General features: G+C 33.3%; 2 protein-coding genes across 7 annotated transcripts; one reads left to right on the plus strand and one right to left on the minus strand.

The window, feature by feature from the left end:
• Positions 1 to 663: 663 nt before the first annotated feature.
• Bma-svh-2 (Uncharacterized protein) lies at positions 664 to 7,675 on the minus strand (the record flags this gene model as incomplete). Of its 6 annotated transcripts, none has more annotated exons than XM_043074025.1 (19): positions 664 to 889; positions 1,152 to 1,309; positions 1,826 to 1,967; positions 2,102 to 2,211; positions 2,357 to 2,625; positions 2,695 to 2,826; positions 2,951 to 3,026; positions 3,127 to 3,217; positions 3,472 to 3,639; positions 3,762 to 3,895; positions 4,161 to 4,355; positions 4,516 to 4,665; positions 4,779 to 4,872; positions 5,415 to 5,527; positions 5,666 to 5,770; positions 6,133 to 6,254; positions 6,545 to 6,798; positions 6,937 to 7,128; positions 7,293 to 7,675. In XM_043074025.1, the coding sequence occupies 19 exons, from the start codon at positions 7,673 to 7,675 to the stop codon at positions 664 to 666; spliced, it is 3,114 nt and encodes a 1,037-aa protein (XP_042929959.1). The 6 variants fall into 6 exon arrangements, with proteins under 6 accessions (XP_042929959.1, XP_042929960.1, XP_042929961.1 ...); XM_043074026.1 differs by having other exon boundaries at positions 7,293 to 7,324; XM_043074027.1 differs by lacking the exons at positions 664 to 889; positions 1,152 to 1,309 and adding an exon at positions 1,339 to 1,344.
• A 2,303-nt stretch (positions 7,676 to 9,978) lies between these two features.
• Positions 9,979 to 11,209, plus strand: Bm14774 (Uncharacterized protein; the record flags this gene model as incomplete). The annotated part of the gene is made up of 3 exons (XM_043074031.1): positions 9,979 to 10,065; positions 10,940 to 11,031; positions 11,122 to 11,209. Coding segments are annotated over 3 exons (267 nt in total), but the record flags the coding sequence as incomplete, so codon positions are not given.
• Between the last annotated feature and the right edge of the window lie 2,961 nt (positions 11,210 to 14,170).

Genomic DNA, 14,170 nt, shown 5'->3' on the forward strand with positions numbered 1-14,170 from the left:
TGACATCATTTTTGTAAGTGATGGATTCACTGGCCTACTGAATCTTATTAATTTCTGAATAGTGTGTGATTAACTTCTAAATACAGTATGCTCATACGCGAATTGTTCTGTGAATAAAAGACGTGAGTAGATTCACTCAAAGCTGCACGCTGTAACCATTGATTTTCAAATTTACCATGGAAGTTCAGTGGAATTTCAAAACATGATTTAGGAATGTGGAGATTTTTTTCTCGGAGTTTGGAGATGTCTGTAAAGCTCTTCTTGCTCTCTTTGTCTTCATATTTTTGTATCGCCCGCTGAAGGCAAACATAACTACATCTTGCAAAGAATTATGCACATGTTGTATATTTGTTGAGCTTGGCCTGTAAAAAGTAACAGGAAGTGGGCTAACGAGTAGTTTGAATAATTACTATAGGAAGGTAACTCAGGAGCGCTATAAAGTTATAAAGGAACAGACGTCAGCGATACTATAATTTACGATTGAGGTAAAAAGTGAAGCATAGTTGGCCACTGACAGTGGGCTTTGTCGATGCTATTCAATGTTTGTGAAGTTTATTACTTCAATTGAAAAATGTTTCTGCTCGATGCCTATCCGATTAGAAAAATTCATTGTGAAAAGCGATGTAATATTTTATCAGAATATTTGATCTGATTTAAATGAAGTCATGTATTAGTAATAACGGTACTATCACTTGAATTGGTGGTGGTAGTGAGTGGCACAGTGAATGAACGTGCGGAAACACGTTCATAATGACCATCCAAAAGTGCACCACCTGACACACCACGTCGTAACTGTCGTACAACACCTTCCATCATTTCTGTTAATTCGAGGAATGTTGGCCGACGTTTCGGATCTTCCAACCAACATCGCCTCATAACGTAATGATATCTGCAACACGCATTTTCCCGAATAGTTCAAGTTTTTGAAAACTGATTTTACACCAAAGCAAGCTTCCAAACTTCTGTTTACGCTGTTTTTTAATACTCAGAAAGACATAATAATGATTTATATTAATACATAGTAATAATGCTTACGTAGTTTCAACAGTTAAGTCATTTAAAATGGATTATTATCAGAGCTCAGAGCTGTTGAAATGAAAGTTGTGAAATAGCTAACAAAAACTGATTCGAAAATGGTAACTAAAAAATACAGGTTATCAGGGCATCCTTTCGGTTTCATCAAACGATGTCCACTCTTTAGTAAACGAAGGATATCGATAAATTCAAGATCTGCATAAGGAATTAAACCGCGCGTAGCTAATTCCCATAGCACAATTCCATATGCCCATACATCTGCTTTAAATGTATACTGCAATATATTCCACCGACCATTCAAAATTATTTCTGTACAAAACAACATTTCTTTTATTTATAAAAAACAATTTGTTTGGATTGCTAATAAAATTTTAATTTCTCTTAGAATTAATATTAATTGAGATTCGTTAAACATTATACCAGACGAACACCGAAATGTATCTTGACTAAAACCAAAATCGACAATTTAAAAAACTTGCTACGCGTCTAGTCTTCAATAACTGCGAAATGAACCGAAAGTAGGGAGTATTAACGATGCGTAAGCACATATCATTTAATGTAGGCTAAGGAATAAGCTTGTAGATGAGCCCGGAATAACTTTCAGTGTTAGCAGTTCATCTGTTAAATGGTGTAGCTCATCAACATTAACTAGGTCAGTTCTTTGCTTTTCGTTCTTCATAAAACCTGAGTATGCTTGGTTATTTTGACGATAGAGAACTATCAAATTCTAAACTTCCTATAGTTAGCTTACATTCTCAAAAAGTTTTCTGACGTGAACAAATAGGAAAACCTGTTGTTCTTCAAGCGATTCAATAGGCATCCATCGAATTGGGATTCCGCGGTCTTTGTGTATAGCCTGATACATTCCACATCGTGATACATCCCGACTCAAACCAAAATCGGCAATTTTAACAACAAGGTACGCATCTAACCTTTAATGTATGCAGGATGAACCAAAAGTTCGGCTGTATTTTTCAAGCTATGATAGACTGAACGATGTCAAGACATGGACCATTTGATAAATATCTACAGATTTCAAGAAGTGCAGAAAATTTTTTTAACGAACATGCAATTTCGTGCAGCAAGATCTCGATGAATAAACTGTTTGTCATGCAAATAAGTCATTCCCTTTGCAATTTGAATGCCAAAATCAAGGAGACTACCAAATGTAAGTCTCTGTAAAACAAAGCATTAAAACAAAGAAGAGAACTGTATGGGAACAAAAGTACCTTCCACTGAATTATGATTAGAAAAAATAATTAGTGTTTCACAAGAATTTCAAACTTTGTTGAACCGTAAGGGAAAATAAAAGAGAAAGTACGTTTTCTGGATTAATAATATAATGTCGTAAATCTCCTCGAGCCATGAAATCAGTAACAATGATAGGGTAATTGTTGTTAGTTGAGGAAATGCCAATAAGTCGAGCAACATTTGGATGATCAAAATTAGCCATAATCAAGCCTTCTTGTAAAAATTCGCTAATGCCCATTATGACACCATTACTTTGTGAATCGATTGTTTTACATGCTACATTTACTAGTTGACCATCGGCGCTTCGATATAACGCCCGATAGACAACACCGAAATTTCCTACAATACACTCGTTGAAGTTGGCGATATACGGTAGTTCTTAATGAAAGAACATTAGGTAAAACTTACCTTTTCCAATTTCGCCACAAAATTCCAGATCCTTCAGAGGTATTTGCAATTTCGAATCGATTTCCATAAAAAGATTTTCATACGGATTAAATGTTTTTAATTCGTCAGCTTTCCTTTTAAGGTCATTGGTCACTAAAAAGAACTATTTAAAAAAGAAACATGTCCTTAAATGTGGAAAATATAATGTATAAACAAACAGAAATCAAAACAGATAATAAATAATAAGAAATCACTTTAGAATATAAAATGGACTAACCGAATGTAGCATAACTTGTATCAAGTGCTGTATGTGAGCCATTTGTGCGACATTGTTTCATTCGGTTTGGTTGACGCTGTAAGAAGAAAATCAACCGGGTATGAACACATTCTAAATACATTTCCGGATATGTCATCATAGGGTAATATCATTTCTTACAATAGTTCAAGGCTAACTTTATGGAACCGACGAAGAAGGCACAAAATAAATACGATGAGGAATGTGAGTACAGTCACTGCAAATATTGTTGCAACTGCTCTGATATGCCTTAAAATCAATATGAATAGTCAGCTTACACAAGCCAATTTTCAATTTTAGTAGGAAAGTGTTGACTACAGTCAACAATATTCTGCCCCTAATACTATCATCCTTTTATATAGGAAATGCGGATATAATGAACTTGAAACAAGTAACAGGAGTTTTTTTTTTTAAATAATGAGCTTAAAGTTTTAAAAATCTTTAGATATTCAGTTCTACGTAGCAAGGACTAATGAGAATTTGAAGTCCAGTTCAAAAACTACTTCGAATGTGAATGTGTGCTTGCCAAAATAATGTTTGTAATGTGAGAACTGCGCTTTTTCGGCAAATTAAAATTGATGCTAAATCGGCCAAATGATTTCAATTTCCCTTCGAGACAAAAAATGCAATCTTCCATAGCATCAATTGATATGTTCACAACACAAGATAGCCTAAAAACTTATCAACATGCTGAAATTCCACTAATAGAATTTCCACTGAAATAATCAAATCTTTTAAGAATACGCGGCAGAACAATTTTTTGTTAGTTTGATTTTCTATTTATATAACTAACTTTATTGATCCGAAATTTGAAATACTGCAGCTTTGATCGCATACTTTGGCAATAATATCTTGTAGTCTATCAAATTTCCTACCATATACTTCAAGCCAGGTGTAGTTAGAGAAATTTGACGATGGAATATTTACCTCAAATATTTTTATACTGTGAAGAGGCAGATTCGTTCTATTATATGAATTTTACTGGTAAACCAACATGTCTTAATTTTACACCTTATAAAACATCTTCTGTAACCTCTCCTTTTTGATTAGTCTATAAAAATTGGAGAAAAACAAGGCACAAACAAACAGGAAGGCCAATTACTATAACAGACCTAACTTATTCAAATCTAACAATTTTACATTGTGCTTCAATACGCTATAGTTTGATTGTATTAGAACAATGATAACTTACATGTTCAATGAATGGAACACAAAGATTGTCAACGGTGTAGAATGGACAACTATTGCCTTCTGATCGCGAAAATGCATAGCCGGAACCATTTTTCATAGCACACCAAAGGCACTGAAGCGGATCAGACCAATTTGACCGTTCCAGCGAGTCACAGCTGTCATAAAAATAGGAACATACCAGCTCTGCATAGCTTAACTAAAAATGGGAAGGAAAACGATTCTCAAAGCGGTAGAACGAATTTATTTTAAAGTTTCCATGTGGGCTTTTTGAGATTTAAAAGTCAAATTTGAAGAAATATACAATTTCAAAAAATCTTTTTTAAACTAGAATATCAAATCTAAAAAAAGTCACGAACTTCATTATCCTGAACGAAATAAATCCGATCACGTGACAGATCCGCAGCGATGTGATATTTAAGAGCACGAGGTTGTTCAGTGAACTGAGATTGTTGCAGTTGAAGTGACCACAGAAGTGACGATGCCACTTGAACTGTTTGGTAGGATACCTGAGCTTGCAGAGAATGCAGAAAAAATCTCAAAGCTTTCCATTTCTCTTAAAAAGAAAAAAAAAGTATAGCTTATGAACAACAGTAGAGCGTTTAAAAATAAATTAAATTACCCGATTTAAAATACCATTAGAATGAACAGTGAATAACGCGCCATCTTTATGAAAACGTTTCACTGACAAGATATCCTCGCCCGAACTAGGTAAACTATAACACATACGAATCTTTACTATAGCATATGGTGGACAAGGCGTAAGATATAAAAAAGATTAATGTAAGGAGATATCATAGTTCAAGCGTTTAAGCAATATGAACTTTGAAAATAAGGTTATCTATTAATTTCCATTATTTAAGATAATTTTTTTCAGATCACTTTCGTCAAGCACAAAAATTGGATATTATTTGTTTTTCTTTTTAGGTATTTTGAACAAAAATCGAAAAACTAGATTTATTTAACGTTAATCGCTCTTTTGAGAAATGTTCAGAGCTTTCATTAGATTATGCTATAAAATATTTACATATTTACTTCACAAGTAACTTCATACAATAAGTTACAATGAGACAAAGATTTGGACTTATTTGCTATTTATTTCATTTACGGTGAGTAATATGGGAATTACGCAAGAACGAGTATTTTCTGCATTATTAAATCAATTTCTTAATTTATGTCAACTTAGCTCTTCTTGAATTTCATATGGATTCAAAACAGAAACCATGGCGAGAAAAAAAAGTTTTCTATGATAGCTTACACAGCTATAAGTTGTCCTGAAAACGCATGGAACTGTTCTAACCATCCATAACGATATGCAAATGACGGGAACAATTCCAAATCACAATTATCTAACGGTTCCTTTATATAGTTCTGTAATATAAATATTAAGATGTATATGATCAGTGCTCAGCATAACTGTTCATATCATATTCAGAGAAATTCTACTTTTTTTTTTCCAATCGTAAAAGAGAATTAAAGTTACAAAATAATAAAAATGAACAGACTCACACCGCCAAATCTCGAACAAGTTCGCATGGTATGTCCGTCAGCACGCCGAGAAAATATAAAACAATGTGGAGGCAATTCTTCAGAGTTTTGAACTTTTTGACATTCCTGAAATTTTGATCACAACAGTTCAAATATCATTTAAAGAAATACCTAAAATTTCGTCTTGCGTCGACAATTTCAGCGAATTCTTAAAATCTAAACTAAATGAATCAGTGTGCAGTAGTATAGCTTTCAACAGAAATGTGAAAAGTTTCGGACATGAACAACAACTTGATCAAAAAATCAGGAAAATAGCTCATGAAAAATACAAAGAAAGAAAAAAACCAAAGAATTTCTTTGTACTACCAAAGAAACGAAAGTGAAGCTAAATTATATTTCAGAAATAAGCAAAATGAACTTTCTTCAAGTGATGACTTATAAGAAATGTTCTGACAGTTAATCCATATTTGATTGAACGCATTATTAACAAGATCCATTCTATATTTACACGCGGTGTTTCCAATTTTTTGAGAATTCTGGAACACAACAACCAACTCATCACTATTAGAATCGTATTCAGCTGCTAACGAAACAGCATTCGTCCATAAACCTAAAACACCAAAGCTGAAAACGCAAACTTTAAAAAACACTGAAGTCAGAAAAGATCAATAAGAAAAAACCCAACCCTTTCAATTAAATTTCAATTAAATCAAATAATCACGGCAGGATTTTAAACATTACAAGAAGAGAACTGTGAAAGTAGAGTTTTCGCTACAAAATTGACAATTTTCTTGTGAAAAGGAGTTAGAAAAAAAAAAAATAATTTTAATAATCATGATTAATCATCATTAAGGAACCTCAAGATGAACTACTCATTTAGGTGGCAAATAATAAATTTACTGAAATTTCCACAAGCAAGTGCCATATCAATGCGGGATTCCAGCTTTTCTGTACGATCTTTATCACACATTCGAGTTATTCGAACTGACATCACAATCATTTCTTCCATTCTGGCATTGATGTATGGTTCATAAGGTCGTCGTGCTGATCCCACAAAGAAAGTGTAACCATGTCTGTTGAATGCAGTTGCTAAACTATGCCTATCAATGATTCGTATGTCTTCCGCTGATTGTACGGATGTTAATTTGTCAGCCCTGCATAAGAAAATCATTGTTAAATACAAAATTATGAAGTAGAGATCCTTCAATCTTCTTCAGAAAGTTCCATATTTCAGTTTTGTAGATTTGCACAACATCCCATTACATTATGAACTCTGATAAAAATCGATTTACTTGCTAACAGCATAATATGGCGGGAATCTCAAGATGGCAGCTTGGTTAGCATTCTTAGTTACGACTCGTATGTTAACATTCTCGTTAGAATCCTTCACTGCTGTTGCATAAATCAATTCTTCAACTTTGTTTCCATTCAGTGCCAGCAGATATTCCATACATGATTTCTCCGGAGAAGTCAGTAAGCATAATCTAAAATACGGTTACATAATGCTTTTCTGAATTACTTGAATTCAGTCAATCCGAATAATTTATGTTGGCTGTTCAAATTTCAGATTTCATGGAGCAGAAGTGGCAAAGAATTGAAAAAGATGAAATAGTATTTCGAATATATTTTATGTTAAAAGTAGATGAACCTGCATGTTGAAGAGTCGCAATAAAGTAACATTTCATGACCAATAAATTTAAATTCCAGTAACTTCTTTCGGATTGACCTGGGTAGCTGCAAACTATGTACGCTCTCGATCCTTACAGAGGATGAAATATTATATACAACAATGATATTATCCAAAGCAGTTGCAAGAAGTTTTTCGTATACTGTAATACCATACACTGCGTTGCTATTTGCGTAATGTATCCTTGCTATCTGATTCGATTTATTAGTACCGATTAAGAATGTGCCACTATCAGTAAAGGAACTGTTTTTATAATCAGCATAAACCACATCAACAGTAAAATGAATGAATAGATCACTGATTAAAATTATTAAGGTTATTAGATACGCCCAGGTAATATGCATTCATGAAGAGCTCATCAACTAAAGCGAGTTCTTTCAGTTTATCTTTCAGTTACATCGATTCCTTTTCCTTAATGTTAATTTTAAGATGAAATACATTCTCTGGAAACATGTGTTACGCACAATAGCCTGAAACACGAAATGTTATGGTTTTAAAACGCAAAAAAAAAAATACTAAATTGTTATTGATGGATAAAGAATGTGTATACAAACCTAGATGACCATGCCTATATACATTATATGAGTTCCAAGTTCATTTTTTTCCAGATTTTGCATGAAGAAATCGAGAACTTAAATTCTATTCATGGATGAATGAAATGTGCACTAGAGGATCAACTGAAACAGCTGAAAAATATTAAGAGAAAAGGAATCATGACATTGTAACGAGGATCCTGTTAAAAGTGTTGTTTGAAAATAACCTGCAGTCTGCATGCATCAGATCGACTGAAGTGCACAAACATGACAAATCACATCCATAAGTGATTTAAAATGATCAACGACTTATAAAAGATATCTTCCAAATTCAGCATCGTAACTAGTAGTTTTGATAATTCAAGAAAATTAAATTTCTTAGTAAACTTTCAAAACGTATTACCAAAATAATTAACTGAAGTCGAAATATCTAAGTATTTCAGGAAGATGAATAAAAAGTAATCCCGTATAGCCCCTTACGTCATTTAAGTAATTAAAATTTCCTTTAAAAACGCTTATCACTAACTTAATAGTAGTTTAAGCAAATTTTTTCTTGCTTTAAGCAAAAAGAAAAAAATTTTTTTAAGCAAACTAGTTTAAGCAAATTAAAAACAACAGCGCTTAGACTCAGAAATATATCAGGTTTCTGCAGAACTGAGCATATTCGCACCGATTTGAAGGGAAGGGGGCACCACCTTTCGTTACTATCTAAACATTTCAGCTTTCATTAACATAATTTGTTACTATTCAAGAACTTCCCAAATAATTACCTAAAAGAATTAAAAGAAATGCATGCGAGAACTAAATTCAAGAATCGGAAAAAAGACTAAATGTACTTGGTATGACAAAGTGGTGATCACAGCTATCACAACACTGCTAAAATTTTCCCAACTAATCAAATACGAGCAGAAACCAACACTAACACTAACTCGATGCCAATATCAACAACATTCCCATATTCGTGCCTACGTACATAGCGAGTGTTTTATAGGTTGTTGGGTTGTTTGGTAGTGGACGATAGCCTTTGTATCGTTCCAGCAAGAAAACACTGTATCATCTATAAGTGAAGTGTTTTGTGCTGTAAAACAATTGAACTACTTATCAAAACTTCAAGTCTTCATAAAGAAATTTTATTCTCCCTATTATCGCCATTTTTTGATAAAAGAAAAATCTTTTCTTGCGAAATAAAAAAAAATGAAATCATAATCCACAAATTTCTGTCTCTGCTTGTGCACTAAAATGTAGATTCAAAATAATGTAGATTAGCTCTCCAATTCCCATACCTATCCCAAGAAGGGGGTAAATTTGAACAAGTACAAGAAAGTCCACTGGCTCAGTTTTGAAAAAAACAAGATCATTTCTTTTAAAGGCAAATGATGTTATATATATAATAACTGCAACTTTCTGCTATAGAAATTGTTCAGTTTAAATTAAATGGAGATATATACATTTTTGCAAGAATTTCAGAAATTTTGAGATAGATAAATACGATCGATCAGGCTAGTATATGCTCCTGTGTGTTCCAGACATCACTTTTCAAGGCGCGTGAACGATTTGAGATTTAGATTTTCTCATAAATTTGTAACATTACCGAAAAAGCTTTACCTTCTATTTCTCTACCTGCTTCTGAAGTTTTATCACAAGTCAAGAAGTTTACTAACAGTTGTATTATTTCGTCTCGCTATCTTTAAGACTTTGTAATTAACTCATTTTTAATGCATGAAATGGGAAACGTAAGTAATGATAGATGATCAGCAGTGTACAGATGTTTCATACAAAGAACTTTTTGGGCAAAGATCGCCGACATGAATAAAAAAATTCATGGGAAAAGCGAAGATAAACCAAGCAGGAGAGAGACCAAAGTTATTTAAAATGGGTATGGATGTGTCAGTGATTCAATCAATGGAATGGGCTGGTCTGTTAGTGATTTGGGCGTTTTAAAATATTGTAATGTTTGGATAACGTTTCGCAGCACTTCTTTTCAACGTCAATTCACATCACACACAGCATACTTCTGAGTGAGACTCAACTATTAGAACTAGTCACAAAAATTGTTTTCTTACAAGGTTACCAAAACATCTGGCACCAGACGATTGAAAACAATTGGAAAAGAAATGTCTTTCTATCCAATCTTGCATAGTGACATGGTTACAGCAGCAAATGTATTTAAAGTCAAGCTGAACGTCTTGTCATGTGAAAAGGTTTTTAATTTGTTTGTTTAGTTGAAAGTAAACCGCATAGCACCAATTTTAAAATGAGTAAGCAGTTCACTACCATAATTATTTGGCATCATATATGAAACAATATCAAGTCTCGTTTTTGTCCTTAATCTACTAGATAAATATTCAATATTCTGCAAAAGCATTGTAACATTTCGAAGGCTATATATGAAAGGCCACTTCAATAATCGTCACAGAAAATGTTTGGATTATAAAACATGTCATAATTACTGTCCTTCAAGTAAAATAAGCGTTCTGTTTTACCATTTGAAATTGCTTAATCTCTTTTCCTGCATATAGTCATATTCAGGAAAATCGCATATGTGAATTTATTTTAATGGAATTAAACACCTCATCAAAAACACGAATTAAAATTGATCTTGTTTTTAATAAATTTCAGACATTCAAATGTAGGAAGTCATAGCTATTAGCAAGAAGTTGTGGATGGAGGCGTGAAATTACTTATTAATATTCAAATTCATTGTTACAACTGAAATGATGCAGAGAGAAGCAATGGCGAAAAAGTCTGGAAGGCATAATTTTTTTGTGTTGCTTGTTCATCTTGGATTTATTAAGAATACTGATGTCTGAACAAGGTAATTTTGCTAAAAAGTTAATTTTTTAAAGAAATCATTTATATTCTGGTTCTACCGCAACACTACATGATAAAAACAGCAAGGCTTCAGAAACCTCAAATAAATCTAAGAAAATCTCTTACAGCTAGAAAGTTCAGCTGAACTTAAGCGCAAAGAAGTGCTGAGGAAGCATTCAATAATTTCGAAAAGCATTGAGGAATGCCAAAATGTAAACATTACGTTAAGCTTAAGGAAATGTGGTTCTAAATAGATAAATTAAGGTTAGTGCTAAGCCTAATGGTGGTATGGTGGTTGATCCTACGGGATTTCAATTAAAGGAAAAGACACGTAATGGAAGGTTGGAATCGACAAGGTTTATGGATTTCATGAGATGATAGATGAGGAATTCACCAAGCGGAATAAGACGTGAAATGTGTCAAGATAGGAATGTAAAGGTATGTAGATATCTGATATCACATCGCCGGCTTGTCAGCACTGCGAGACAATTGTTTCACGATAGTATGCTATTTAATCTGATGACATCTCATAGTAAGTATGAACAGTGGTAAAGAGGAGGATGGAAAAAGACTCGGCTCCTAAAAACACGAACGATATTACTGTTAATATCAGTGATTATTCCGCATGTCTGAAAATGCTACATTACAACTGAAACTGCAGTTTGTATTTGTATATCCATCCAAAGATTTTGGAATGCTAAAATTGAAAATAGAAAAAAATTGTTGTTCTGATTACAATTACCAAGGTTTCAACATTAGTAACCACATAAAAATCCAGTTAGTAATCTAAGCATTGATTCTGATCATAGAAGTCCAAAGCCTTTAAGTTGATTATAGGTCTAGCGAAATGCAAAAATCTGTTTGATTAGTAAAGGCGAAAAAACAAAACCGACTTGAATTTCATTTTTTAGAAATTTCATTGAAATGATCCCCATAAACAATAAAGAGGGTTTAAAAATCTTGGGATATATACTGATTGAAGCAACAAATATCACTTTTAGCTCAGATTTATAATAATTTTTTTTATTTTTCTTCATCTGAAAGTCAGAGGAAACGCATCATATTGAAGTTGCTCTAGTATTATTAAGAAAAGGAATTTAGAAAAGCCAATGAGTATAGGTTTGTGAAATCTCTCCATGGAAATTTGGAATAGGCACACATTAAAAGCCTTCATGGGGATCAAGCAAAAGAAAAGCTGACTGTTCCAGCGGCTTATTCTTTTGAGCAAAATACGTCGTCTTATCCATCATATACTACCGCTAAAGCAAAAAAATTTTTGAGGATAAAGAACAATGACATATATATTACTTCTTTTTTAAACTTAAAAAAATTTTTTAAACCAAAAATAGTTATTAGCCGGCAAATTCTATCCTGAAGTCTTAAAATCGTTTTTATATTAGTTGCTCTACTAAGCTTTAATTTCTCAAATTTAGTGGAAAATTTGCTTCCAATTCCGAAAAGAAAAGCGTTTGGTATTTTCTTCTGTTAACAAAACAGACTGAAAATCGAAAAAAGAAATGTTTTAAATCCTTTGAGACAACGTTTTTGCGTTAATACCCAATCTTAGGAATGCCTCACAGAACTGAATTAGTAAGAAGCAATACATACGAATTGATACTAGTTTCTACTGTAAATTAGTCAACATGTACTTCGACAAAATGGGTCAGCTAATATCATGTGTTGCCGTTCGCGAGTTGATGGATAATCCTTCTGAAAAAGTCAAGACTAACGTAAAGACGATATTTATGGAAAAGTAGGTAAAGGTTATAGACTAGTAGGCCTGTGCAGCTGTAATAAGTTTCAACAAGAATAAAGCGGTAAAGCAGAGATTCTTCCTTTTATTATCAAGACACTACCTAGTACATGGAAAGCAGTGCAGAAGGGACAATGGGATATTTGAAATTTCATAGAAAAACAGGAATGGAAGATTACAGTACTTACCAACTGAAATTAACCATATACTTCAATGATAAGCTTTCATTTCGGATTTATCAGTGCTTTTAAATTTTAAGTCTAAGAAAACAGCAGGTAGTTACTACCACTGTTTTATGCTCACGTGCAAGTAAATAAGAATTATGCTCATTAACGACTGACTGGGATACATGACATTCATTTGCTCAGTACTACCTTCATTATTCACAATCCCCTTGTTGTTGTCACTTACAGTTTATCTGTTAAGGACAATGGTATCATGTTAGTACAAATCCAGATATTTATCATTATTTAGTCGATATCTCCCATAAATTCTGTGATATATTAACTCGTTTAGTAAATTTTTAAAATTATATTTAATTTCCTTTGTAAAAAAACGCTGCCAGCGAAATATATTTCAGAAATAAAGACGAGCATAATATGAGCTGATTTTCGCTAATACCGCGGAAGAAAAAAGAACTGCAAAAGTTCAAAAAAATATGTATAATTTACCGTCAGTAATTTCGTGCATTGAGCTGCATCTACAATCATAATATCAAACTATTGTCGTCATTATCACTATGATCACTTCTTATCATTATAATCATCATCACTGCAGCAAGTTGTGAGTTATCATCATTATTATCACTGCAGCGATCACCTACACCAACAACATACCTTATATGGCAAATGATAATCGATCACCCGTCATTCAACTGCTTTTGGTAACAACTGCCTTTCATCCAAAATGACCAGACGAGCAGCCTTTTCCCTACTGTCATTTTGGCAAGACAAATTGCACAATACCTGGTCGAACAATAATCGCAATTTAGTGTCCATCCCTTTTATACTTCCGGCCCCTTCATAAGACACCTTGTCTTCCACTTTTCGTTCCACCTGCCTTTTCAATCCGATTGATAGGGGTGCCAATGTGGGCTGACCTCTTTGCTCCGTCAGTCTCGTCTTCTCATTTATCTTCCAATTACGAGCAACTCTTCGCACAGCATTCTTACCTTTTGGCTCGCCTACCACTAAGTTCTCGAATCTCTGACATTGATTTTACTGCACATTTTCTCTACACTATCTCATGCCATGTCACACTAACCACTAACGTACTAATGTGTCTCTCACATACACACTACTAATGATTCTGAATCCACAATACGGTTTTTCGAGCTCGTTCGATTTCACTTGGATTTTAATTCCTACTTCTTGTTCTCAGGTTCGCCATGAACGAAAAAATAAGTGCTTCACTGGAAGTTAAATCTCTTTTATTATGTATGGATAATAAACGAAACTAACCACTGCGGCATGCACATTTAGCAAAGTTGTGCTCCCATATCGGAATACCTTGTGTGCATGTTCATGTTACGATAGTCGATTTTCGAAGCTTAAGCTTTTAATAAAAATTGATAAAATAGCTGAAGCAAATGTGATGTCGAAATATGTTTAAAATTGAAGAGTTTTATTGCGGCAGAACAATTACCCTATATTCCTAAGTGAGATAGATTTCAATCAACGGAATGAAAGTCGAAATCTCTTTAAGAATGTAGATATATTTATCAAAACTCTCTTGCTCTATCT

The sequence above is a fragment of the Brugia malayi genome (genome assembly GCF_000002995.4).
Source record: "Brugia malayi strain FR3 genome assembly, contig: Bm_v4_ChrX_scaffold_001, whole genome shotgun sequence".
Taxonomy (NCBI): domain Eukaryota; kingdom Metazoa; phylum Nematoda; class Chromadorea; order Rhabditida; family Onchocercidae; genus Brugia; species Brugia malayi.